At 50.1% G+C, this 26,475-nt stretch overlaps 11 protein-coding genes across 11 annotated transcripts; 3 read left to right on the top strand and 8 right to left on the bottom strand.

Annotated features, from left to right (window-relative positions):
* Positions 1 to 852: 852 nt before the first annotated feature.
* On the top strand, positions 853 to 2,299 carry N7446_005370 (S-adenosyl-L-methionine-dependent methyltransferase; the record flags this gene model as incomplete). Its single annotated transcript, XM_058514118.1, has 4 exons — positions 853 to 1,787; positions 1,852 to 2,013; positions 2,074 to 2,113; positions 2,177 to 2,299. The coding sequence occupies 4 exons, from the start codon at positions 853 to 855 to the stop codon at positions 2,297 to 2,299; spliced, it is 1,260 nt and encodes a 419-aa protein (XP_058375447.1).
* An 888-nt stretch (positions 2,300 to 3,187) lies between these two features.
* N7446_005369 (type I polyketide synthase) lies at positions 3,188 to 8,851 on the bottom strand (the record flags this gene model as incomplete). Its single annotated transcript, XM_058514117.1, has 6 exons — positions 3,188 to 4,519; positions 4,568 to 6,717; positions 6,790 to 6,910; positions 6,981 to 8,117; positions 8,172 to 8,475; positions 8,532 to 8,851. 6 exons carry the CDS (start codon positions 8,849 to 8,851, stop codon positions 3,188 to 3,190), a joined length of 5,364 nt encoding a protein of 1,787 aa, XP_058375446.1.
* A 908-nt stretch (positions 8,852 to 9,759) lies between these two features.
* On the bottom strand, positions 9,760 to 11,726 carry N7446_005368 (uncharacterized protein; the record flags this gene model as incomplete). Its single annotated transcript, XM_058514116.1, has 5 exons — positions 9,760 to 10,130; positions 10,224 to 10,766; positions 10,839 to 11,172; positions 11,447 to 11,543; positions 11,602 to 11,726. 5 exons carry the CDS (start codon positions 11,724 to 11,726, stop codon positions 9,760 to 9,762), a joined length of 1,470 nt encoding a protein of 489 aa, XP_058375445.1.
* Positions 11,727 to 12,808: 1,082 nt separating this feature from the next.
* N7446_005367 (MDR family MFS transporter) lies at positions 12,809 to 14,856 on the bottom strand (the record flags this gene model as incomplete). Its single annotated transcript, XM_058514115.1, has 6 exons — positions 12,809 to 13,125; positions 13,181 to 13,598; positions 13,659 to 13,970; positions 14,026 to 14,342; positions 14,485 to 14,584; positions 14,638 to 14,856. The coding sequence occupies 6 exons, from the start codon at positions 14,854 to 14,856 to the stop codon at positions 12,809 to 12,811; spliced, it is 1,683 nt and encodes a 560-aa protein (XP_058375444.1).
* A 577-nt stretch (positions 14,857 to 15,433) lies between these two features.
* On the top strand, positions 15,434 to 17,703 carry N7446_005366 (Zn(II)2Cys6 transcription factor; the record flags this gene model as incomplete). The annotated part of the gene is made up of 2 exons (XM_058514114.1): positions 15,434 to 15,781; positions 15,832 to 17,703. 2 exons carry the CDS (start codon positions 15,434 to 15,436, stop codon positions 17,701 to 17,703), a joined length of 2,220 nt encoding a protein of 739 aa, XP_058375443.1.
* Positions 17,704 to 18,433: 730 nt separating this feature from the next.
* Positions 18,434 to 18,712, bottom strand: N7446_005365 (uncharacterized protein; the record flags this gene model as incomplete). The annotated part of the gene is made up of 2 exons (XM_058514113.1): positions 18,434 to 18,443; positions 18,498 to 18,712. 2 exons carry the CDS (start codon positions 18,710 to 18,712, stop codon positions 18,434 to 18,436), a joined length of 225 nt encoding a protein of 74 aa, XP_058375442.1.
* A 1,527-nt stretch (positions 18,713 to 20,239) lies between these two features.
* On the bottom strand, positions 20,240 to 20,728 carry N7446_005364 (Rieske (2Fe-2S) protein; the record flags this gene model as incomplete). Its single annotated transcript, XM_058514112.1, has 2 exons — positions 20,240 to 20,473; positions 20,519 to 20,728. 2 exons carry the CDS (start codon positions 20,726 to 20,728, stop codon positions 20,240 to 20,242), a joined length of 444 nt encoding a protein of 147 aa, XP_058375441.1.
* A 283-nt stretch (positions 20,729 to 21,011) lies between these two features.
* N7446_005363 (RNA exonuclease) lies at positions 21,012 to 22,016 on the bottom strand (the record flags this gene model as incomplete). The annotated part of the gene is made up of 1 exon (XM_058514111.1): positions 21,012 to 22,016. The coding sequence occupies one exon, from the start codon at positions 22,014 to 22,016 to the stop codon at positions 21,012 to 21,014; it is 1,005 nt and encodes a 334-aa protein (XP_058375440.1).
* Positions 22,017 to 22,054: 38 nt separating this feature from the next.
* N7446_005362 (uncharacterized protein) lies at positions 22,055 to 23,137 on the bottom strand (the record flags this gene model as incomplete). The annotated part of the gene is made up of 1 exon (XM_058514110.1): positions 22,055 to 23,137. The coding sequence occupies one exon, from the start codon at positions 23,135 to 23,137 to the stop codon at positions 22,055 to 22,057; it is 1,083 nt and encodes a 360-aa protein (XP_058375439.1).
* Positions 23,138 to 23,310: 173 nt separating this feature from the next.
* N7446_005361 (PICOT family protein) lies at positions 23,311 to 24,434 on the top strand. Its single transcript, XM_058514109.1, has 2 exons — positions 23,311 to 24,234; positions 24,291 to 24,434. The coding sequence occupies exons 1-2, from the start codon at positions 23,440 to 23,442 to the stop codon at positions 24,360 to 24,362; spliced, it is 867 nt and encodes a 288-aa protein (XP_058375438.1). The 5' UTR covers positions 23,311 to 23,439; the 3' UTR covers positions 24,363 to 24,434.
* A 466-nt stretch (positions 24,435 to 24,900) lies between these two features.
* On the bottom strand, positions 24,901 to 26,319 carry N7446_005360 (putative Gamma-butyrobetaine hydroxylase subfamily; the record flags this gene model as incomplete). Its single annotated transcript, XM_058514108.1, has 1 exon — positions 24,901 to 26,319. One exon carries the CDS (start codon positions 26,317 to 26,319, stop codon positions 24,901 to 24,903), a length of 1,419 nt encoding a protein of 472 aa, XP_058375437.1.
* Positions 26,320 to 26,475: the final 156 nt, after the last annotated feature.

Below are 26,475 nucleotides of genomic sequence, written 5' to 3'. Positions count from 1 at the left end.
AGTGCGAAAATGCTTTGGGAATCATTAACCTCCGCTTGGTCCTCGGGTTTTATCTAACACATCTAGGAAACGAAGTGGAAGAAGACGCTGATGGCAAGCCAGCACGACGGGCATGTCGAGATCAAGGTCGCCGTAGGCCTCTTCCTAGGCTGCTGCGTATTTACGGCGTTGAAGCTTAAGAAGGGAACGAACTAGATAAAAGGTAGAAATGCGACTAGTTTGAAGCAGATGAGCTTCTTGAGCGATTTGTTGTTCGCGAGCATCGAGGATACTTGATATAGGTTTTGATAATAGTGGAGCTCCTACCTGAGATAGTCTCCACTTGCCAAGACTCTTTTTGCTTCTACCACCACCTCGAATATCATTATTACTCTGTGTTTTGATTCCTCTTTATCATTCGTATAATAGGTGTTACTTGAAATTTCTGCACATGGTCTGATATCCTATTTACTAGTCCTCTAGAGCTCTCTTTGCCTACGCTGCATTCCTACCGCTCGCACACGTATGTGTCCCAGTACGTAGCACAAATTCAGTCGTAAAATGTTGCGTCAACGACCGATTTTGTCACACTTTTGGAAATAGCCGTGTTGAGACCCGGAGCTCATTATCTTACATGCCCCAGCCATGGGTTGCTTGCACCGTAATACTCATGCGTTGCTTACGCCCTAGTAATCATGCGTTGCTTATATGCATTCGCAAGCCATCACGAATTGAGTTGGCTCGATTTGCTCACTCCGTCCATGACATCATGTATCGCTCCCATTGGAGACGTCTCATATAAACCACGTCCAGACCTTCTCCGCAGCATGATCTGAATAGCATTTGTCTGGCTTCAAGTGCCACAGTAACAATATGGTGTCTAATACAAGTAGATCTTCCCACTTGGTGAAGATAATCAGTGACAGCACTACCAAAATCGAGGTATATCGTCAGGAACAAGGTTTACCACCCCTAAGTTTAGGGCCTGATGCACCGCTTGATGTGAAATACCCACCCAATGTGGAACAATGTCGACGGGCCGTTATCGATGCGAGCCTAGAGTTGGGCGACCTGGCAACGGGTCCCGTCGAACTTCGTCTCGTACCTGGATGGGCAGTCATGACCATGTTCGGCGTGACCCAATTCATCTGCGACTTTGATATTGCCCACCGGGTTCCTATGACAGGCGACGTGTCGTACGAAGAGCTCTCCAAGACTGTCAAGGTCGGTGCGTCCGTTCTTCGTCAGGTCCTGCGGGCTGGCATGCCCTACCACATGTTCTACGAGCCACGGCCGGGTCACGTCGCGCACACGGCGACCACCAAGGTCATGGCGCGGGAGCCACTGATCAAAGACTGGACTGGCCTGTCCACGGACGTCTTGCTTCCTGCTAGTGCTGGGCTGACCGAAGCCTTGAGGAAAGAACCCGCGGCCAACGACCCCGCCAAAACGGGCTTCATGCTCGCCAAAGGAGACGGCGAGTCCGGCATGTTCAAGTACATTGAGAAGCACCCGGAGCAAGCTCGAAGATTTGCAGGCGTCATGGGGGCATTCCAGCAAGATGAGGCGTACGCGCCACAACATCTTATCGACAGCTGGCCGGATGATTTGCAGAACGGTAAACTCGTCGACCTAGGCGGATCCACGGGCGCCGTGGCTTTTGCGATGGCCGAAGAGTACCCAGGGCTCGAGATAGTGGTCCAGGACTTGCCCGGGGCACTTGAAGCTGCACAAGTTCGAGAGGGCAGGAATGTGTCGTTCATGCCTCATGACTTTTTCAACGAGCAGCCTGTCAAGGATGCTGACGTGTACGTGAAGACCAATATACCAGATGTCTGAATTTGTGCTAACTGTTGACCTTGTTGATCCCAGATTTATGTTTCGCTGGGTTTTGCACAACTGGCCCGATGTCCATGTCCAACGCATCCTGAGAGCTTTGATCCCGTCGCTGAAGCCTGGTGCCAAGATCATCATCTTTGACGAGATCATGCCTCCGGCTGGCACGATGACTTTGAGCGTGGAGCGATATCAACGGTAAGCCACACGATTCATTGCACCCGTTTCTTTTGACAATGCTGATTGTGAGTGTTTCAGAAACATTGATTTCGGCATGTTGACCCTTTTTAACTCTAAGGTACGTATACCCAGAGGGACCGACACATTTTTCTCCATTCTCACCTGGGAATCTTAATTGCAGATTCGTGACGTCGATGAATGGAAAGAAGTCATTACTCAGTCAGACCAGCGCTTCAGGGTCGCAGATGTTAGGTACCCTGAGAGTTCTCGACTGTCCCTCATTGAAATCGTATGGCAGCCATAAAATTGGGGTATGCGTCGCGTCCCATCGCTGGAAGCGCCTCACATACGTCACTAGAGAAAGGAAAATTCACACTCCTTATTTCCATCTGGAACGAGACAGCCTATACCCGAGCTTATACGGATCAATGCTAAAGACCCCAATTTGGGTAGTTCCTGCCAATTTTATATCTGATTCTGCCTGGCCTAAGACGGAGAGAGAAATCAAATACTTGAATCCTAATAACCTCAAAAAGCCCGCCAAAATGTAGAAAAACTAGCTGTTATAAACTATAACTACTTAGGCATATTTTGAAGCCATTCCTAACATAATAATCCCTAAATCATGCGTAAGGTAGTGAGACGTGGTGAGGGGTGGTAAGATTTTCCCTATGTAAGATGAACTGCTCTAGCCATAGAGACTTATCGGAATTGTACGTGACAGGTGAAGATAGGAGAAGAAGTTGCGAGGAACGAGGCAGTTAGGAATTCTGAAATGCAATTTGTTTTTCACACTGATCCCTACAGTCCTCAGCACAGTGTATATGAATTGCTCTTATTGTACCTTGATTACTACCAGCTACAGATGTGCTTTTTGTCGCGATTTGTCCTGTATCCGGCTAATTGGAGATGTACATGACTCTGTATTTCCATTACCCCTATTTCTCGCTATTTATAGGTCCATTTTAGTTATGTAAGCTATTCTGTCGGATCATCTATAGACCCGGTTTCATGCAGTATTCATACGATATTTGTGACATTTTTCGAAAGCACGATCGAGCCCTTGTAACCGATACCTCCAAAGGTTAATAACACACGGGAAGAAAACAAGCGGAAAAGCACGATCGAGCCCTTGTAACCGATACCTCCAAAGGTTAATAACACACGGGAAGAAAACAAGCGGACAATCTGTTTAGGAGACCAAGTTCTTCAAATCCGCAATTGTTTTCACTTCGAGGTAGAACGCATCACGAATCTCAATGCCAAGATTCTCTCGCAACTTCTGTGAGATAACGAGCGACATGAGCGAGTCAAGCCCAATATCCGCAATTTCACACTCATCGGTCAGTAAGCCTATATCAACAGCGAGTTCTTCTGCCAATATGTTTATAGCACGTGATGCAGCACCATCAGCTTCATCGTCGCCGCTGTCGCTGTCGGTCTTTTCTATACGTCCAGTCGGAGGTGGCGAACCTCTTGGAGTTAGAAGATTGTAATCGAGCTGAGGCATCATCTTTGGACTACCACCAGACTTACTGATCGGTCCAGAATGTGGAGGAGTTATGGCGGATGCAGGACGTCTAACAGTCACTTTCGCGGCCACCGCCGTCGCCATGGCCTTTTCCTGTAAAGAAGTGGCAGATGGCAGTGGACTTGGAGCTGCAGCTCTCTTCTTTTCGGTAGGAGGAGAAGGAGGAGCCGCCCCTGCTGGGCGGAAGAACCGATTCAGCATCACTCTCGGCCACTGCCGGAACAAGATGGCTTCGACCACGCCCACAATTTCGCCATCCTGTAGAATGTAGACATCACCGACGTAAGAGCCAAGCTTGCTGTTGTCGTCAACAGTCTCTGGTATCATCCTCACGTATGCGAGATATCGACCACCAGGGGCCAACGGCTTGGCAAAACGCATGGACTTCCATGACGGCGTGATGAAGAAGTTGTTGGTGTTGTCAAAGTGGGTGCCACCATTCAGAATAAAGCCGGACAGAGATACGAGACCATCGATGAAATGCGGTGGCACAGCCCAGTCTCCTTGGGTGTCTGCGGGGAGAACGACTTCGGCTACGGCTTCGTCTTCTTTGAGTATGACCGATTGCATGTTGCGATACATGCTAGAGTAATCCACTAGCTTCCCAAAGAGGGTGTATGCAAGGTCGGTGGTGAGTTTGTTGGCCGTACCCTTAATTGACATATCATTGAGTGCGTCAATCCGACTGGTAACCAGCCTAGTCGTTCGAGCCCAATTGGAAAGCCAGGTCAGAGAGTCTTCATAGTAAGCTGTAGCATGGCAGTACCATTTGTCATTGGCAGGGTTGAACCACTTAATGTGGACTTCACCCTTGTCGAGGTTGGCTTCAGCATTGACAAGAATGGGATGTGGAACAAGGGAGTTCGCATCTTTCACTACCGGATCGTGATACTCGAAGTTGGCCACATTGATGCCCATTCCACTGAAGGTCGACGAGAAAGCTTTTCCTTTGATCCTTTGGGCCAGTGTAAATGCCATGTCGGCATGAAGGAACTATCACAGGTTAGAATATTTGAACAAAGGAGTTTGTTATCAACTTACGGACGAAGCAACACCATAACCATTCATTCCATGCCCTTCGATCACATCCTTGAGCGACGGATCGGTCATATTGCATTCGCCCAAGACTTGTGCTGTCAATAAGTCGTAATTTTCGGAATAGAGTCGTTGGATGCTTGATGTTCGAAATCTGCTAGCAACGGGAAGTGCCGGCTCCGGTAAAATCTGGCCCTTGGACAAATTCCAATCCCCTCGGTACTGGATCCAATAGTTCTTGTTGTTCCAAGCATAGGTCGGCACGGAGGCAAGTCGAAGTGCGTGCTCAAATGGACGATGGTATTCATTCCAGTCGATGTTGACACCAACCTCGTATAGACTGCTCAGCATCTTCACCAAAGACGTCCAATTGTCGGTGTCTCGCTGTAGGGTTGAACATGCTAGACGAGCGTCGGCGAGTGTACGGCTGATGAAACCGCTGCATACGGGATGATGACCCAGCTCAAGCCAGACGGTGGATTTCGAGACCACGCCAGCTTCTGACGCTGCATTGAGAGCTCCAGCGAAGTCGACCGTCTTTCTTAGGGACGTGGTCAAATACGACGAATCAATGTTAGCGCCTGTCTCGATGACAGTTGAGTCTCGTGGGGACATAATGGGAATTCTGGGTGTGTTGTAAACAATCCCTTGGGTTTGGCGACTGAGATTATGGACGACATTGTCCATCTGAGCCGTATGATACGCATGTGGTACATCCAGACGCGTCGTCCTGTACCCTGCTTTGGACAGACGAGCCGAAAAAGCCTCCAGATGCTCGACAGTACCGCCAATTACAGTCTCATTAGGGCCGTTGATACAAGCTACTTCGACTGGCGAGCCATCCGCTTCATGTAAAATATTGGCCACTGAGGTCCGAACGGAGACCATGCCATGGGTGCCAGGTGAGCAGTTCGACTCTAGAATGGTTGCTCGTGTCCCGACGAGGAAGACTGTGTCACTGTCGGACAGCACACCAGCCACGGCCAGTGCGGCATATTCGCCCAGGCTGTGTCCAATGACGGCACATGGCTTAATACCAAACGCCATGCATAGTCGAGCGAGCGCAACTTCAACACATACGATAGCGAGATGTATGGAGGAGGTTGGTAGGTCTTCGCGAGAACACGTTCTATCGATGGCAGGTAGGAAGGATGGAAAGTTCTGGCGACGTACAAGACTGTCAAACTGATCGAGCTGCGAGCGGAAGAAGGGAGAGTCCCGGTAAATCTGCGCTGCAATTCCCACATAGAAAGTGCCTTGGCCAGCAAAAGCAAAAGCGACGGGGGGTCGTTTCACTAAGGTCGGAGTCTGAGCGATAGCAGTTTCGACGTGCGGTTGAAGCTGTTTGACAGCCTCGGCCAAGGATCTTACTACAACGGATTTTCTGTATTCGTAGTGACGTCTCCTGGCCGAGAGTGTGTATGCAATATCGGCAAGAGATAAGTCTTGCGAAATTTCAATATACTCGACAAGCCGCTTGATATTCAAGCTGAGAGATTGAGCCGTCTTTGCTGAAATCGTAATGGCATGAGCTTCTCGTGTGTCCTGGCATAACCGTGGCCTTGGGCTGGCCTCTTCGATAATCATGGCCGTGTTACCTCCAGCGGCGCCAAAGTTATTGACCATGGCCAGCCTCTTCTGCGCAGCAGCCGGGCCCCAATTGACGGCTTTAAATGGAATCACGACGCCCATCTTGCCCAAGTCTGGTAGTGCAGGATTCAAAGCTGTCTTCACGCCGATATGAGGCGGAATGATGCCATTCTGGAAGACTAACATGGTCTTGACGAAAGCCATGATTCCCGCAGCAGCCTCCCCATGGCCCATATTGGCTTTGACTGAGCCCACATGCAGTGGCATCGGCCTATGTCCATGAAGACGTGGAGGCGCGAACACACTGGTCACAGATCTCATCTCGGTAGGATCACCGGCTTGTGTCCCGGTGCCATGCATCTCAACGTAACCAACCTCCAGGGGGTCAATCCCAGCTCGTCGGACAATCTGGTCGTACAACAGAGCTTGCGCCGCGTCGTGAGGATGCGTGATCGAAACGGCCTCCGCCGAATGAGAAGTAGCCGCCGATAGGACTACCGCGAGTATATTATCGTTGTCGACTTCTGCATCCTCGAGCCGCTTCAGAACCACGCTTCCGACTCCATCTGTTCAGCAATGTCGGTCAGTGGACATCTTGAAGATCACGTAGTGCTAAAGGTAAAAGGGCGACGACATACCGGATCTGCAGTATCCGTCCGCTCCCTCATCCCATGTCTTACAGCCGCCAGTAGGGGAGAGAAAGTGGCCTTGGCTGAGCCCAGCATAGACATCAGAGTTAGTGAGGATATTCATCCCTCCCTAATGTGAGAATCACGATCTTATTAGCGCTTACAATTTGATGGGCGTTGGTGTGAATCCACAAACTCACAGTAATGGCCATGTCAACATCTCCACTCCACAGTGATGAGCACGCGGCTTGAATAGCTGCCAAACTCGAAGAGCAAGCCGTGTCGACACTAAAGCTAGGGCCCCAGAAATTGAGAAAGTAGTTGATACGTCCTGGACCAAATGCCCTGCATCCACCGGGAATAAAATAAGTGCCTACTTCCTGTCCAGAGTTGACTTCGCGATAGTCGTCACTGGCTTGGCCGTAAAAGGTGCCAACGCGCTTGCGATGGATGATGCCTCGACCATCGACATACCCGGCGTTCTCCAGAGCTTCGTATGCCGTCACCAAGGCCAGACGTTGCATTGGATCCGTTTGTTCAGCTTCTCTGGGTGACATGCCGAAGAACATAGCATCGAATAACCCCGGATTATCAACAAAGCAACCGTAAGAAGTCTTCGACGTGTTCTGTCGTTTTCCGGTGGGATCTACGTGTGTTTCGACGTCAAATCGATCGGGAGGAACATGGCGGTGCATGTCCTGCCCCTGCATCAACCGCTCCCAGAATCCTTCGGTGGTGTCTGCGCCTGGAAAACGACATGCCATGCCTACGACAGCAATCTTCGACGATCTTGTGTCCTTTGGCGGGCTTTTTCCGAGAACAAGATCCAACACAGCTGGCACCATAGGGAGGTCTGACACGGCCGCGTTGGGCAACTCCATCTGCCAGCGTTCCAGCATGTTCTGGTTATAGTGCGATGGCAGTATGCTAATCAGTTGCGCAGATTTGGGCATCAGCTGCTCCAGTTGCTTGCCGACAGTGTGAATAACCATGTCCCACCGCACCCTCTCGGTCAATATCTCTTCCATAATCTGTTCGAGCAGGGGGCCGGCCTCTGTCTCCCTAAACGGCTCTCCGCTCACAGGCGATATTAACGGAATGTGCAGCTCCCGTGTGGATTCAATCTTTGGGACGACTTGCCCGACGTGTTCCATGCCATACACTCTGTCCGTATGCCACATACCCTGGATTTTCCTCATCGCCACATTCTTCGTCTTCTTAAAGTCATTAGACTCGGAGAAAAGCGACTTCAGCGTTGTTGGTGGTCCACCTATGCTGACCGAGCTTCCGGCGTTATCGACGTTGAAGACAGACGCGCCATTGGTTGGAGGATATGCCTATTGCATTCCTTAGCATATCGCCAACAACATCAGTCCCAGTTCTGCGCTCACTTTGTCTTCGTTGAATTGGTTTACCGCATCACGCGCGTCTTTCTCACCCATTCCGTGGACACAATATACCCAGGCGCCGTCGGCATTGATCTCATCGTGAGAAACCTCCAACGATCGACAAACTTGATCGACAACCAGACCAAAACGAAACGAGATTCGGGCGATATCTTTGGCGATACTTGGTATCATCAAAATGCTAGGTGAGAGACCGATTGCAGCTGCCGAGAGTAGACCCGAGCCCCTTCCGATGAGTGAGGTGCTGACCGCTGTGAAATTGTACTCCAGTGGATGAGCCTCATGATATCTGCCAGAATATTGGTGAGCCTTTTATCACCATTTGGATGTCTGGGTGAAACCTACGCAACAAAGCTTCCCAATTGAAAAACCAACACCAAAACTCGCTCGATGGCCCCACCGAGTGGCGTCTTTCTTAATTGCACAACATGATCTGTCAAATCGAGGACGCTTTCAAAAGGCGGGATCATGTCTCGGTGGAGATGGCTTAGTCGGCTACACTCGTCCTTCAATGCCAGTGTCACGCACTCTAGCAATGATGCCAAAACCACATGATCTTGTTCTTTGCTGAGCAGCTTTAGCTTTCTGAATAGGGTTCTTTGATCGCCCTCTGGGTCTCCCTGCGGAATTTCTCCCGAAAAATACAAGACTTTTGCTGAAACCATTGGGACAATATTTGCTTCGCTTATTGAGAAGGTATAATATGTGATCCCAGACTTTAACAGGCATAGGGCTTCTAATACTGCGAGTATTTAAATGGCGTCAAGCTCTATGTATCGGTTACACAGCATTTGTCTATCGGCTCTTACATGTCAGCATATAATAGATTACTACAGCATATGAACTGCTTACTTTGCTTACCTGCGCGCCTTATTGGGGTCTTTGCTTCCCAAACGACCAGTCGATCCGCAAAACCGTAGGTACTCAGCTGCGGTAGTAATCTAGCTATGAATACTTGTACCTCCGATTTGATCAATAGTAATTTGATACGTATACCAAATGCAACAACTCCAAGGCTGAGTAACACGTAAACCACCAACTCCACCACCAGCCAACGCAGATTCAATATCAGCACAAAACAAGTCGCTGTTATTTCATCATCATGAACTTCCAAATCACTGTTAATCGATAATTTCGTCATTTCCGCCGGCAACACTGGCAAGCTTGTCGCCGTAGTCCTCCTCTTCTCCGCCCACTCTTGCAACGCTGCGAGGCAATGCGCTGGAGGTGGAAATCCTCCATAATTTATCCTCTCGATGTAGAATGAATATACGGACTAGACTACGGTATCTTGTATATGGTGTATACTAACTTATGTCTATGGATAGGGTATATGACCAAAGGATATATGGGTCTCTCATTGATGTACTTCGTTTAGTTCTTCGTGATCAATCACAAATATCACTACACAGTTACTTTGGTATCAATAGATCAGCATCAAATGTAGGGTGTCATGTATACGAGAATACCACGAAGCTTTCTCTTCCACCTTCGAGTGCTCCTGTTCGTGTATATAAATCACTACTGTAGACCTAGATGGCTTCCTGAATTCCGAGAAGAAAACGGCTCTAATCTACATTTGGAAATCCCCTGTGCCATCACGACAGAGCCCTAGACTCCCACGCTCAAGTCCTAGACTCCCACACTCGAGTCTAGCTTTCAGACCGTCTATATTGCTGTTCTCGAAATCCTTGAGCTCACCCATGGGAAGAATTGAATGCATGGCACGCATGCGCTGAAGGGCTGCCGTCTCCTCCGGCGAAAGTTTCCCGAGCAGGCGTTCTTGCTCGGGTGTGCCTTTTGCCTCCACAATGTTGGTCAACTTTCTTTGTAGCTCCGTATCGTGCAGGTCGTTGAGCGCATTAAGGCAGAGGTCGATAGTTTCGGTGATTGACTCGCCGGTAGCCTTCAGTGCCGTTTCCTTGTCTGCTGCTCCTTGGATGACTGTCAAAATTTAGAACTGTTAGCATCGTAATATACAAATAATATGGGTGGAGAGAGCGACGCAGGGCAATGGAAGTCGCATGGTAATCTCACCTGGCCTGAGGATCGCGAATGCTCGATCAAAGCCTTCCTCATCAAGGTCAGACAGGATCGGTTGTTCCTGCATGCGGATTTGCTTGAGAGCAGCCATTACCACAACAAGGAATAACGTGTATCCTTCGTCAACCTTTTTCGAGTACCATCTGGAGGCGTCGAATTCGTTGCAGTCTCCCCGAATGGATGCATTGATGGACGTCGCCGCTGCTAGGGCACTCGACAGGGCCAGATGATGACCAGACGAGAAAAAGGGATCAATGAAACAACCCGCATCGCCAACAATACGGAAGTGTGGACCGGCATACGCACTGGCACTGTAGGAATAATCTGTGGCTTGCCTGATACCAGAAGCTAGTTCAGCTGGTTCCAAATAGGATGATATCGTCGGGCAGAGTTCGACGAAGCTCGCCAGGGTCTGAGCCTCCGTTGTCCCTTCCGGCAAGGCCTTCTTCTTGGCAAGGAAAATGTCTCTTCGAACAACAGCTCCGATTGATACTGTGCCATTGTGTAAAGGCAGCATCCACACCCAGCCTGATCCATCTACATATGGTCATACACGATTACCCGGTCAGCGACCAGCAAGCAAGATTTGCATATACTTGACGGACTCACCTCTCATGCCTTCAGATATGGGCTGATTTTCGCGATCTGTTCCTGGATTTGGTGGAATATTACCCTTGAAGTACCCCCACATAGCAATGTTTCTGAAGCTTTCGTTGAACTTGCGATTCTTGAGGTACTTGGTCGACAGCACACCAATTCGACCCGTGGCATCCACCAGATAATCGAACGAGATGGTACCAGAACAACCATCTTTCGTCTTCCATTCGGCCGAACCAGGTCGTCCAGGGTTGGCCAATTTGTGTTGGCTGGTGAACTTGTCGTTCTTATAAGACTCGAAATTTACCGACTGCAACGAGACATTCTCGAATGTCTTTGCACCACTCTTTGCGGCATGGCGAAAAAGAATCTCGTCCGATTCAGACCTTACCACGTTCCAAGAGTATCCATTAGGACCGTTAGCCCGGATGAAGTCTGTGTCTGTGGTGGTTACATTAGAGCGTAGCTCCACACATCATTAAGGTTAATTCGCTCTACTAACATCCCGCACTCTTTGCGTTGAGCTTGAAAAATGCACCGAGCTTCATCCACGAGTCAGCCTATCTGAATTTGCACGAGAGATATAAGTGTTCCCTTCGTCCCCTTGGTGGCCATCTCACCTTCTTCTGGAATCCATGCTGTTCAAAAGTGTCTTCCAGATCGATAAAACGCAGTAAATATCTCATTGAAGGGAGCAGGCTCTCTCCGATGTGGTATCTGCACAAGTTAGGTGCCCAAGCGGGCAATATGTGAGGTCAGGCACACGGATCCATACCGGGGGTGGCTATCTGCTTCGAGCAAGACAACATCGACACCTTCACGTGCGAGAGCAGCCGCGGTATAAGAACCTCCAGGACCACCACCTGCTACGAGAACGGTACAAGATTGAGGAATCGCCATCTTCGAGATACAATAATATGAATACTGAATATTCTATTTAATCGCAGTTGGGTGATGTGGAAGCTATAAGAGCCTCCGTGGTTGGACTTTGTTTAATGGGCCCTAATATGGAAACTAATCTAGATTACCTCGGTCAGCATTATGGATATTGGTGCTTACCGGAGATTATCAGTGCTTACGGAAGATTATTCGTGCTTATTTTCATACTTTTCGTTAAGATTTCAATGGAGGAATGATCAATCTTGTTTGCCTCAATCTTCGGCTCATGCTGGCAGTCATCGATCGCCCAAAACCCACCCGTAACAAAAAGGGTGACTAGGCAGTCATTAGAATAAGCCCGGCGTGTGCAGCCCAATTAGGAACGGCAGTGTAACCAGTTGACGGTAGGGTTGACGATTTACCGCAATAAATATAATTCATGGTACATACGGCTTATTTACTGTTGATAAAAGAAATTGATAAATTACATGGTAAGAGGGGAACCCTAGAGGTGAACTAAACCCTGCCTGCCTGTCTGCGAACCAGACGGCCATTAGGGGTAGGAGGAGGTATAGAGGGGAGAACACCTAGAGGTGATAGTAGAAGAGAAATGCTGCTGGATTGGCATCCTATAAGCTAGGAAGTCTTATATATCACATAAATCCTGAGTCATCATATAGACCGCTATTTCAGCCATTCCAGCTATTTCATGTAGCGAGCCATTCCCCCACTACAACGGTGGTTTGACCATCCTTTGTACACCAGCAACTTGACCTTCGCGTACTGGCAGAGTAACAGATATCAGCGATCAGCGACTTTGGTCAGAATGGGGATTTGTTGGTCCGTTCAAATTTTGCGAGGGTATTTGCTCCGATAAACAAGTAGGTACGCGGCAGGGCTTTATTAAAAGGTCTATCTAATACATCTGATACACCCGACTGGCCCACAGTCTGTATACTGAACGCCAGGCAACTGTAGAACTCTAGACCCGACAACGTGAGTCGCGGAATGCCGCCCTCCTCCACCCAACGTGATCGCCCATCATTCTAAACACACCACCGAGCTTCTGGCTCCTAGCAGACACGCCAACGATCCGGAGGCGATCATGCAGCGCCACCGGCCGCCTTCTTCAGCTCATCACCGTGGAGCTTCTTCCAGCTGCCAAAGAAGCCAATGACAGTGGCGACACCAAAGGCAGCAATTGTAATCGCAAAGACAGCTTTAAGACCAACCATGTACGCGTCGATGATGACGGAAACTTGCGAGGCCGTAAAGGCTTCGCGGATTTGTGTTGCACCGGTCCCAATAGCTACCGCCGGGTCGATCTCGGGGAGTTTTATGGCAAGTGTCTCAATCAGCTGATTGTTGAAGGCGCATTGTGCTGCTGAGAGAAAGAAAGCTCCGCCAACGGTCATGAAGACTGGCACTACTGTTAGAAGACATCTCGTGTAAGCTACAGTAAATCAAGAACTCACAATTGACAATAGCTGTGGCCTGCGACATGTCCTCCGGTGAAGCATGGACTTGCGCGTTTGACATGGCAATCTGGAACGTCCAGCCCGCGCTGAACCCAACAAGAATCTGATACCCAATCCACTTGCCAGCAGATGTTTCAGTATCAAAAGTATAGAATAGGCCGCAGCCGACGGTTCCCAAAAATCCACCAATGATCCAAAACAGGGGTACGATGCCGATTTTGGACAGCGCAAATCCCTGCACGATGGCAGCGAGGGTTAGCGGGATGATGAGTGCGAGCATTTTGAGACCAGATCCGATTGGACTGCTGTTGTAGACGCTCTGAAAATAGATCGGAAGATAGTAAAGGATATTGAAGTAGGCGCCGCCGAAAAAGAACATGAATATGGAGCCCACAGAAATGTAGCGTTTCATGAACTGCAGCCATTTCGCTATTAGTTCATGTCAGAGCAGGATAGGACTTGCATCATGGCTTACCAGTCGTGGAACAATCATTGCACGTTCCTTCTGGTAGATTTCCCAAGCCACAAAGACCAGAACGATCACAACAAAGCCGACCAGCAGTCCTATAACCTGGCTGCTCTTCCAGGAATGTGTTTGGCCGCCATACTGCAGCGCCAGGATATATGAAATGATTAAGCCCATCATAAGGGCTCCACCGACGAGGTCCATTTGTAAGAGCTTCTCTTTAGGTGTAGCCTTTGCCGGGGCTGCGCTACTTGGGGCCTTGAAGAGCATGAAGATCATCCCGGCAGCTAGTCCTCCGATGGGCAGGTTGATGTAGAAGCACTATTCAGTGGTCAGTGATAGCCCTGATATTCCAATGGCACTCATCTCATCTTACCCAACGCCATGACACTTTTTCAGTGAAAGCGCCGCCGATGAGCGGGCCCAAGACTGCGGCGATGCCGTAAGTTGCTCCGGTAAAGCCCAAAAGCTGTGGACGTTTCTCAGGAGGTGCAGCGAACCCGATAATCGTGAAAACTCCCACGCCAACTCCGGATCCGCCGAAGCCAGCGATAGCCCGGCCGGCTATGAGAGTTGTAGGGTCTTGAGCCACGGCGCAGATGAGGCTGCCCACTTCAAAAATGAACACGGCAACGAGAAACCAAAGCTTGATTGGAAAGTACTTGTAAAACTTTCCCCAGGTTGATTGAAAGCCTGTAATAATTAGCCATTTCGTATTCAGGTGGCTTTACGGCCAAGTATCCAAGGATTTGTAGATGGGAAGAAAGAAGAAAGGAGCCGCTCTGCATGAAAGGTCAACATGTCATCCAGAAACGAATGTGTCCATAGAACTGACCACTGCCATATGTCATCAAATAGGCTGACCCGTACCACGATACTCTGTTGAGGTCATGGAATTCGTCCGTTATTTTGGGAATGGCCGTGCCGAGGATGGTCTGTTGATAGCCTTGGTCAGCTGTGTGGTGCATCGCGGACACGGGGAACTGACGTTGTCGAGTGCCACCAAAAACATGCCCAGCATGAGTGACAACACAACAGCAGCCAGGCGGGCACCATGCGGATATTCATCAGCGGCCTGAGCTTTTGCGTCGTGGCTGGCGACATCCATGTCGCCTCCTTCTGAACTTGACTCAAGGAGGGTACGCGAACGCCGCGGATGGTCTTCGGCCATCGTGTGCTTCTCTGAGTCGATGGTTTGCTTGTCCATTGTTGACCAATTTTGCAAAACGGTGATATAACAGGATAAACATTGCCCCTTTTCACGATACGAAATAAATAGTCTGTTTATGTCTCTCGGCTTCGGACGAACACCTGGCGCAACTAAAAGACATCTCGGTAGTAGACAAAGTGTGTCAGTAGTTCGGCCGAATCAAGCTCGGCTCCAATTCAATCTTCAACAACGATCTCGTACGAAGACGTTCTATTAGTAGTATGCATACATTGTAATAGTCTCAAGGACAGAACACCCAGATCCTTCAAGAGAAACCATATTTTTGGATACCGTCAACAGAAGCGTAAATTTGCATTGCTTGTGGGTTGGACCTTCTCCTGAGCGTGTGCCTATCTCGGCTGAATCGTCCGAAGGGGCCGTTCGGACGAGTGTCCATTAGTCAGCATCGAGACAACTATCATCTTCAACCACAACGAAAAGCGCCTCGGACATCTCCAGTACTAATCATCTCGGTCTAAACTTCTTGATAGGGTATCTGCACATTTCCGCACTCAGTTAAAGGCTAGTCTCTCTTGCCGCGGTCGTAGCTTGCGACAAGCCTACCCACCGAATGATGAGTGTTCCCTCGGACGAACCCGCGGCGAAGCGCAGAAAGGTCCGCAAAGGTACACACAGCTGCTGGGAGTGCAGGCAGAGAAAAGTCAAGTGTACATTTTCATCGCTGGATGATGCGATCTGCATCACTTGCCATCGTCGAGGCGCGAAATGCATCAGTCAAGTAATCTTGGACGGACCGGAAACGGCTAAGAGCGATACAGGAGATGCTGAGCAGGACGCTGCTATTAATTTACGGCTAGTGAGCGAGAGTGGTGTCCGTTCTCAACCAGATGCTACTGTTGGCTGTTCGTCACCGACTCCCTTTGCAAGACATAAAACACCGGCATCGTCAGTGCATGGCAAAGTTAGTCGGTATTTTCACATACACAGCTATTCACTAATGATATAATAAAGCAAAAGAATGTGTCGAATCGCCTACAGACTGAGGAATCACCAAGCCAACTCGCGACACCTCAGTTGCCACCAACGCCAGTGTCCAGTCATGCCTCCATTTCGGAGGCTTCCGCATATCCCAGTATCACTCAAGCCCTACGAAGTTCTCTTCCTCCTCGAAAAGACATTGAGATTCTGCTTGCAAACCTCAGCAGCATGTCCATCTTTTGCTACCAATCCAGCTTCAAGCTATGCAGCTCATGGCCGAGCGAACTGGCCAAAGAACAAATGCCAGTAGCCAACCTCCTATATTCGGAAAGCCACCCAGTCTTGTTGGCAAGGCAAATGCTGCTTTTCGCAGTAGGGTTACAACACCTATCTCCCACAAAAGCGATACCTGGCCTCACCAAGCATCATCGTGCCATCATGGAACAGCTAGCAGACTCGGCCATCAAGCTGGTGAATACGAATGACGTCTTGCTGGGCACGTTGGAGGGTCTCGAGAACCTCATCCTTGAAGGTTTCTATCACATAGATGGCGGCAACATCCGGCGATCCTGGATCACAATGCGCCGTGCTGTCATGACAGCACAGCTATTGGGCTTGCACCGACCAGGTCACTATCGCTTCAAAATCGCCAACCAGCAGAACGATCTTGATCCTGCGGTCATGTGGGCCTGTGTGGTTTCCACGGAGCAATTTCTATGCTTGCTGCTGGGTCTGCCCACAAGTACCAGCGGTGCGAATTTCACAATCCCCAGAGCAACGAGCGCTTGTGTTGAGAGTGGCAACTTGCCTGTACTCATTCCGGATGTGGTACGCAAGATTATCGAAAGGAATCAGATACACGCACCCCAGGAAGCACTTGAAATGACTCAAGAGATCGATCAGGAGCTCTTGAGGGTCACTGAGCAATGGCCACCTACGTTCTGGCGACCATTGCAACTTGCGGGTCTCGAAGTAGACTCGGCGGATGCCTTCTGGGAAACTCGACGAGTTTGGGACCATATATTCTATTACTCTTTAGTGAACCAGCTCCATCTGCCGTATATGCTGAATCCAAGGCATACTTCGCAGAGGGTGTACTCAAGAATTGCCTGCGCAAGCGCCAGCCGTGAGATTCTGATCCGACAGATTGCGATCCGTACGTTTAATCCAGTCACGGCCGGCTGTCGGATGGGCGATTTTGTGGCTCTGATTGCGGGCATGACACTGATGCTGGCCCATATCTTGAGCCACTGTAATAAGGGTACGGGAAACCTACTCATACACCAACGGGTTGGAGACCGGGCGACGGTGGAGCGGGCTCTTGAGTGCATGGAATCTATGTCGGAGCTGCATGAAGATGTCCTCACAGCGAAATGTGCTGCCCTTCTCAAGAATTTGTTGGATATTGAGGCGGGGCCTGCAGAGAGGCACTTGGATGATGGTGAAGGAGACGTTCAAAACGTGTTGATAGTCAAGGTGCCGTACGTCGGTGCCATCAGAATTGCGCGAGATGGTATTTCTATTGCACCCTTCGACACGGAGCAGGAACAAGTTCCTCATGAAGGTGTGACAATTGGTGGCTTTGGATCTATCCATGTCAGAACACCACGCCTCTCCGACCATCATGCTGATGTGGCCACGTCCGATGCTGCAGCCTCACGAGCAACTGCAGAGGCATTGGGGCCATCCTCAGCACGGCAGCACGGGGGACGGGTTGCCCAGGCCACGTCTGGAGATGTTTTCTCATTGCCAGAAGATCCATTCCCTGATGCTTCTGCTGGCATGGAAGAATGGCTTTTCCAAGGCCTTGACACTGCCTTCTTTGATGTGCTGATGAGCGGAGCTGGGGAGCCGCCGCTGAACGGCACTGACACTGAAGGATGGAATTTTACGGTTTCCCAATGAATGATGATAATTAATCATTCGGTCTCTTTTTCTGGATCCTGAATTCTCTCTAGCCACATGCAGCACTTGCGTTTTCAATTGCTTGTTGCCTTTTCCGAGACCAACTTAGGTAACGGATGCGGACAAAGTAAAGAAATAACGCAATGTTCGAGTAGTAATACGCGGAGTTGCGTTGAGACCGGCACTCGTCTGTAACGCAGTATTTACGACAGATGAGGTATTTATATAAAAACGGACATAAGCCCAGGAAGATCATGTAGCTAGGAAGTACAAAATGAGTGGTCCATAATGCAAATTAGAGTGCGGGGGCCCGTACATAAAGTTATACTTGAAATCAAAGAATCGAATCTTTTTCAAAAAGTGTTCCAGCTAGGGAATCTCATGAGCTTCGGCTAGGCGTGTCTGTCGGGCCGATGCCGAGGAGTGGTCGGGATGTTCCGAGTCCATCGTGAATCCTAGCAAAACCCGTAGACTAGGCAAGGCTGGGAAAGATGCTGGAATTGAGGGTGCGAGTTATGTGGAGGCTCTTTCCCTGTACCCATAGAACTATGCTAAGCATCTCGTGTTGTGTCGATCTCTTTTTTCCCGCGAGTCCTACCGCCTACATTACATTGTTCCTGTCGGCGGAGGCCAAAACCACCTGATCCAATAATATGTCTTTTTCTGTATTCACACTCCTTTCATCGCAAACCCATCAGCGAGATAACGTTGGGGTGAATAAGTTATCCGGTCAAGCCCAACTAAGAAGACGGTGAGACCGACCGAAAGCTCCCAAAGAGTCCCGTGGCACGTACACGTCGAGGTCCGCGTAAATTCCGCCTTCAGTTTGAACAACAAGCAGTCTAGCAATGTCGGCACGTTGGATATTGTGCGGATATCCCATGTATGTCGGCAGTAGCCAGGCATATTTGGACTTGATGAATTTGAGGACGTCGTTGTCAGTCCAGAGCTTGACGGTGTAATTTTGGGGCTCCAGCATAGTCTTCCATGACTCATGTGACGGTTCCATTCCCGTAGAATACTCTTGGATTTCGCTTGTTTTCCATATTTGGCGGACAGTGTCGGGTATTCCGGAGTCGAGTATATGGGTAAAGTTAGCGAGAAGTTCGAGGGCATCAGCAGTGCATCCGGTGATTATCCTTAAAGACTCGGACAACCGCTCGGCAAGGCAAATCGTCGGCGTAGCTGAGTCGATGGATAACGAAGACCGCGAAAGAGAGGGCTACCAGAACGACGAGCCTTCTCCTCCCCTTTCCCAAGAAGGCTACCATCGTTGTTTATCTGGAGATGAGACGTAAGTTTGACGGTGACGGGACATTAATCGGTGACGGATTGTCTTTGAACGATTGTTGAAGCATAGAGGTGAAGGATCAACTCAGACGCTTGAGCGGCACTCTTGTTCAAAGATAAGTCCGAAGCTGGCCATGCCCCGTCTCCGACAATGTTGATCCCATCAGCGCAAAAGAGCATGTTTCATTTTGGGTCAGAATTAATTCCCGACATATCTGCATTCGCCTACTTGTCTCCGGCTGTGAAAAGGATATCAGCCTTATAGTAGCCTTTGATAGTACTGTCGTCGAAATACTGGAGGAATAACTCGCTGCCTAGTTTACTCTTTTCCGAACTTTTCTCTGCTTAAAACACACCAGGATGGGTTGAGTTTAAGACATATCGAATTGTATCAAATCATACGAGGATCCTGTGGCCTATTGTAGATAAATAGTACAGAAATCCTCAATATATGCCGTAATGAGTGAAACGGGCATGCTCGTATTAAAGACAGCCGTTGTGGGTACGGAAAACCCGAGAAACAAGAGCTGCCAAGATGTGAAACCTTAGGTATGCAAGAGCATCCTGGCCGGGACAAACAAGAGAGTAAACCGGAACTCAAGCGTGGGTTTGAGACCGAGGGCACCGGCCCGATACGTGCTGGACAGGCAACCTCTCCTGGCAACGGCTGCAGTGCTTGGTGAAGTAGAACTGGACACAGAAATTTCCATTATGAAGTTGCTGCAGTTGAGAAGTGGTTGTCAATCCATGCGTAATTCAAGCGATATATATTTTAATAACAGCTTCAGACAATGTATATACAAATGGTGGAAAGGGCCGCATGAATCTTGCCCTTGAAGATCAAACAAACTCCCGAACTTCTGAGGGCTTCAGTAGAATGTCGATGCTATTTGAATGTCTCGCGAAGAGAAACAATAGACGGAACCATCAACAGCTTAATCGAAACTCCAAAACACGGACGTTCTCACAGTGTATGTTCGTTTATTTCTTTATGACTACATGGCACTTAGGAAGGTGACTCGACATCCGCATCAAGCATCACTGGGTATTTCAGAGATACTGAGAAGGATGCGGTGGTGGCTTGGAGGTTTGCTCCCAGAGAGGTGGTTGGAAATCGTGTGGCGCATCAATCCAATCTTCGTTTCATTCATTGGGGCTTGGTTGTTCAACGTGAATGTCGGTGAACAGACTCAAGCTCAAAGATTAGAGTGTCCACAGTGACCGGGCGGAGAAAGAAGTAACGAACTCAACCGATTCGTTGCTTGCGTCTTACCCACACTTCTTTGTCGGTATCTTCGCAGTCACGTAGCTGAACTTCCCACACCTTGAGAGTGTAGTTGCCACGATCTGCACGCCCAGAAAAGATGTCAAACGACCAATTGTGCTTGGGACATGTGATACCGGTGCTCAGGACGATGCCAAAGTCCTCGATATCGAAGAGGTGGCCCTGGGACAGGGGAAATGAGGAGTGAGGGCATTGCTACGCTGGGTCAGCTTCATCTTTGAGGGGCTCCTATTGGCTTACATGGTCAATTGCATGGACCTTATCCTTGTATTTGAAAACCATCACTTGGTCCTTCAAATCTCCTGGCATGTCCAGTTCTGCCTCAACCGGTGACTGGCCGATGGGGATTTTGAAGGCTTTGCATCGTGGTGCGATCTTATCATCATCGAGGTTGGGCAGCTCCGATACTAAGCCAACTCGATGCCACACCTTGTGCACGAATGGATTCATGGAGGTGAATGTTGGAAGATCTTTTCAGCGCCAAGTCCGGTGGGTCCCGACATAAATACGGAGTGCCGAACGCTTTCACTTTTCCGTACTCCGTAGAACTCACCTATTAAATTAGATGCACGAAGCTGTTCAGGTTATTCGGAAATGGGACTAGTACGTATATTTAGTTCTTTACAGTAGTTGGCACAGGGTTAGATACCGAATCATCCATGTCACTGGCTAGGTAGTTTTGCCCTGGAATTGGAGCAGTTCAATTCATGTCAGGCCTATCTACTGAGATGAATTATTTCACACACATAAAGCCACACCCTTCGCGGGCACGCTCGCATGCTTTCTTCAGCAATTGCTCCTCAGTGTCGGTCCATTTATAGGTCAGAGAGTCCCACGGCTTGCCGGATTTGAATTCCTCACGGTGTTGCTTGTGGATAGCTTGTAATCGGCTAACCTCACGCGGATCTCCAGTTCCAGAATAAACCATGAAGAGAGTACACGGGGGAAGCGAGTCGTAGATGCGCGATATGTTGGAGACCGTTCGGGAAACGGTCTCAGCTAGAACATCAGGCTGTGGGACGTCTGTCGAAGAACCGCCAGTTGCTGCGGTGGGTGTAGTTTCCTCTGGCGGAGGAACAAGAGTCGTGGATTCATTGGCATTGTTCGGGTCTGGCATGCGGTTGCACCAGCCGCGGAGGTACTCTAGCTCGCGGAGACGGGCCCAGGCGAAATCGACACCACCGCCTGGAATAGAAACATTGGATTCATCACCATTGATCACTGCAGAGACACCGGTGACCACCGCATCATCATCTCGGCATCCGATGGAGACTGTTGCTTGTGAGCCGAAACCCCGTTCAGGGTTGCCCCAGTCAACCACGGCACCTGTTCGTTCTTCGCCTGGACGAGGGGCATAGGCCGGTCGGACAGAGCGTGAGAGACGACGGAAGATGCTCTCATTGGAGGAATCGCTGGTGCCCCAGCGCTCGCCTTTCTCGCACTTCAACTTCACAAGTTCAAGGACAGCACGGGCATCTTCAATGGAGTCATGACCGGCCATCCCATTTTGAATCTGCTTGCCCATGTACTTTTGGGTCAGCCACTTCAGGCTGCATTTGAGGGGTGGACCACGTGGATGCGGGTAGATGATGCTGGTGTCGACGATGAAGGGGTGAACGAGTTTCAAGGCAGTGAGGTCGGAGTTGAGAGAGTGTCCAACAAGGATTGCACGCGGTGTGAGAATGGCCAAGAGCCGCTGCTGAATGTCGGCAAGGGTCGTTGTCACAGGTTCCAGCATCTCTGGTGTGATTCCCGAGAAGCGCGTCAAATAATTAATCACAGGCCGATCGGGTTTAACCAGCTCATCCAGAACCACGTCGCCGTCCCAACGAACCATGCTGATACGTGTGAGTTCTGAATGCCCCCTTCTGTGATGCACATTTCACAATCAAGGGCGAAAACATCCCGTCCAGCAGTCATGCTGCCCTTTTCAATCTCCGCGTCCGGCACCTCGGCGGATTCCAGCGTCGAAACTTGAGTGTCCACCCATCCATGTTCCGCTGCATTTCCACTTCGTCGACGAGCCTCCGCCTGGGAAGACTTCTCCTCCTCCGATGTGAAAAACGCAGGGTGCAGTATGTAGTCGCTGTCTTGGAGATCTTCGCGGGAGGTGACGAAGGCGGTGATTGGCGTCCGCTTAGGGACAAAGCCTTTCTCGACTTTCGCAGGGCGTGCGCCCTTTCCACGGGACTCGTCATTCTTGGATTTGGGAGCCGAGGACAGCAGAATGGCCTGCAATGGTGAGTGGACCTTGTTGTATTTGTTGTCGCCCGGCGCTTTGACGGGCCAAATGTGTGGGAAGATGTCTGCCAACGGCTGAAGGGGCTGCGCCAGGTTGTCACGAATGAGAGGACGAGGATTGAAGCGGTGCGAACGGTCTTCCTGTGGCAGACCTTGTTTCCATCGTTCGAAATCGGCTGCCCTGTCGTCTTCTGGCGATTCGGTGGGTGGCGGTTGGTTGGGCTTTGTTTCCTCCGAGTTCTCCTTGGCCGGTTCCACAGGAATGGTTCCATCGAACATGCCCATCTCTAGTCCTGGTACCATCAGTACAACCACCTTGCGCACATGGCCAGAATGCTTCATCGAGATCCATTGCGGTGCGATTCCATCGGCGAAGCAGTAGAGAAGTAAGCCCTGCAGATCTGCGATTCGGATGGATGACTGCAGCTTTCCTTCCGCATAGGTGAGATCTGGGTATTTCACCTTCTCACCGTCCACTCTCTTCCGCTTCTTTATCGCACTGCTGTTTGAGCCTTCAGTGCTCGGGGTGTCGCCTTGCACACGGGACAAGGTCTCGGCCATGCCATTGCCGTGGGATCTGGACTCGTCGGAACTGAGCTTTCTCTTCCGATTCCCCATATCGGCCTTGGTTTCTTTCGGAGCTTCGCAAGAGGAAATTCGCGAGATAGAGAAAGTCACATGGAGATATGGGATCACGTGATAAAAAGGCGTGACGAGTGCAAACGGTGCAAACGGCGCAAATCCGATCTGATAACCGGAGGATTGCGTGGGATCGTGGGAAGCAGATTCACCTTTACGACACCACCTCTATTGTCTACACTTCTCCCTCTCGCCTCCTGTATACTTTGTATACCTTGAGTACCGAATCCTGCAGGAATATTGCCGACCCCGGCCATTCTCCTCCTTCCCATCATTCCACCATGTCCGCGCTCACCGAAATCACATCCGAGGCCGACTTCTCGTCGCACCTTTCCTCTCTCTCGCCCACTGCATTGGTCGTCCTTTACTTTCACACCCCATGGGCGGCTCCATGCGCGCAAATGGGCGCTGTGCTCTCCGCCCTCGCTTCGCAGTACCCCGCCACAGCCCCGCCTACCATCTCGTTTGTCAGCATCAATGCCGAGGAGCTTCCTGATATCTCGGAGGAGTATGACGTTTCAGCCGTGCCCTTCGTTGTCTGTCTGCGCAGTGGCCAGATTTTGGAGTCGATCAGTGGTAGTGATGCCGTGAAGGTGCGCGATGCTGTCGAGCGTCACGCGGGCCGCGGGCATGCAGCAGGCGCTAGTCCGATGGATGCTGTGAGAACCGCCATCCCTCCACCGCTGTCTGCTGTGCCTCGTGAGGACGGTCCCATCACTGCTACTCAGCCTCCTGTCTCTGCATCTCAAGCGCCCCCTGCCGACTCGGCAAATGCCACCGCTGTCGCATCGGCTCCCGGCATGACGCCAGAACAATCTAAGGAGGCCCTGTTTGCCCGCCTTGAGCAGCTGGTCAAGGCCGCATCAGTTATGCTTTTCATGAAGGGAACCCCTAGCAGCCCGCAATGTGGCTTCAGTCGACAGCTGGTGGGCATTCTTCGTGAGCGCAGTGTCAAGTACGGATTCTTCAACATCTTGGCCGATGAGGACGTGCGACAGGGTCTCAAGGAATACGCTGAGTGGCCTACTTTCCCTCAACTGTGGGTTAACGGGGAGTTGGTTGGTGGTTTGGACATTGTAAGTGTCTTAGTATTGATGTTCTATTTGATCCAACTGCTAATTATTTGATTTAGGTCCGCGAGGAAATCAACGCCGATCCCGACTTCCTCAATGACTTCTCTGTGAACAAGCCCACCGCAGCTTAAGTTGTTGGCTTTTGCTGCACGATACCCATGACTCCCCTGTCCCTGGGGCTAGATGCTTAAATCTAACATAATGATATATGCTTAGTCCTGGGGAGGCTTCTGTGCATGTTAGATTGTTTTTTTTTTCCACCCATTCCACCCTTCACCTACCACACTTAGTTGCTTCTAGTTCAACTGAGCAGTATCCAAACCATTCATCGCGGACATCATCAATCTCTTTCCCTGGATTCAAATGTATATACACACGTTTCACCTTGGTAAGGATTATCCACGGCGCCTTCAGCTGTAAGAGCAAAGCCGACATACAAGCCCACTGCAAGAGTATTGATGCAATGCCATGCGACCTCATTACCATGCCATGTGAAGATAGCAAGGTTGCCTGCCGAGTACTCTCCAAACTTTGCTAGCAAGAACATCCGAGGGAAACCATCCTCACTTCTACTAAAACCAGATATCCGTTTCTTCAAGCACGGGAAGCATTGCCTTAATTCAGGTCTATTTTCAATTGCAGCGTGTCCTCTTCTTTAAGTTATTTTGCTCATTTCTTCCAGGCTGCAGGAAATTTTTTCTGGGCAACGGCGAAGCAAGAGAGCAGAGCATCGGTGTCGACATATGCACCTGCCAACCAGCGAGATCCTCCAGTGGAGTCGAATTGCCGGCGCGCATGAACAATTCGTCGGTTGTCAAAGATAGCACACTCACCTGGGTTAAGCTTGAGCTCAAAGGTGGCATTCTTTTGTTCGATGAGCCCAGTAAAGACTGAAAGGGCATCTTGCAACTTGTTTATAGCCTGGGGATCATGTTCATTGCCTCTCGACGGCGGAAGAGCAGATTGGAAAGGGGGCGAGTAATTCACATGGCGTAGTTCTTCTGTTTTTGGGTCCAGCTCGAAGACTGGTCGCTCGTTATAGTAGATGCTGTTCTCATGCCTGTACTCGTAGCCCAAATGCTGCTCACAAAGCTCGGTATATGCAGGCCGGTATTCATCGCGCATGGTTTCGGCTGCATAAAACGCGTCCGCGAACAGCGACTCGCCTCCCTGGCATGAGTTCTCCAAGCAGTGGAGGAGTTGGTATCCAGGTGGCTCGTTCATATACATCAAGTCCATGTGGAAACCAAGAAACGTGTTGGTGTATGCCACATTTTGCGCATTTGGAACAGTCCGCACATCAAAAGTTGATCCATAAAACGTGTTGCGCAGGGGACCCATGCCTGTGGCGATCTTTTCAACCATCTCCCTGGACTTGGGAATATCTTTAACGAATATCAGACCCTTAGATTGCAAGTGACACATGGCTCTGGCAAACCCAGGACCACCAGCAACGTAGTCCTTATACGAAATCCAATGCTGGTCTTGTTCCATGCGTGTTCCACTCCATGGCACCGGTCTAGTGTCCTCTGTCAGGTCATGAGGGTTGTGTCTGGGCTCTTGCAGATCCTTGAGGAGCCATGTCGACTTGTGGTGGGCTGGATAGCCGGGGATGTCGTTGGTCCATTGAATGACAAGGTTGATCCCGTTCCACTTGACCGAGCGGGGAACAACATTCTTTGGAACATCGTTCGTGCGAAAAGGACGCTGGTGCGAGTGTTGATCCTTACACAGAGGACACTGACAGAGATCGCGTAGGTAGGTATAAGGCAGTTTCACTGTTCTACCATCCTCGCAATGCAAGTACAATACCTCCTTGTCCAGCCAGCATTGGCCGCGACCCTCCACAATAACATTCTTATGTGTAAAAGACTTTGGAGCTGCAGCTTGAGAGGCCGATTTGGGAGCTTTGCGGAGAGTATCGGTGATTTCACGTAGTTGTTTTGCTATGCTTGTTGAGTCGTGGGGGTCAGATTGCGGAGAGCTGTTGGCCCGATTAGCCGCAACGGTAAAGCTACGACTAGTCATTGGGCGTGATAATCCTTTCGGCAGCTGCCGAAAGACAGCTGGAGTTCGTAGACGATGCATGGAGGTAGTGAGGTGAATTGAAGAAGAATTGAGGCAGAGAACAGAGCTGAGAGAACGTGAGAGTCGATCTGTTTCGCGGGGGACCTCGGCTGAACGGCAGACACCTCAGGCACACATAAGGTGTCGCGATTACCTTACGAATACTGCATGAAACCG

Source organism: Penicillium canescens (genome assembly GCF_028828765.1).
Source record: "Penicillium canescens strain IBT 15451 chromosome Unknown utg000003l_segment0_segment0, whole genome shotgun sequence".
NCBI classification, from domain to species: domain Eukaryota; kingdom Fungi; phylum Ascomycota; class Eurotiomycetes; order Eurotiales; family Aspergillaceae; genus Penicillium; species Penicillium canescens.
This window is presented reverse-complemented; position numbering and strand designations above follow the sequence as displayed.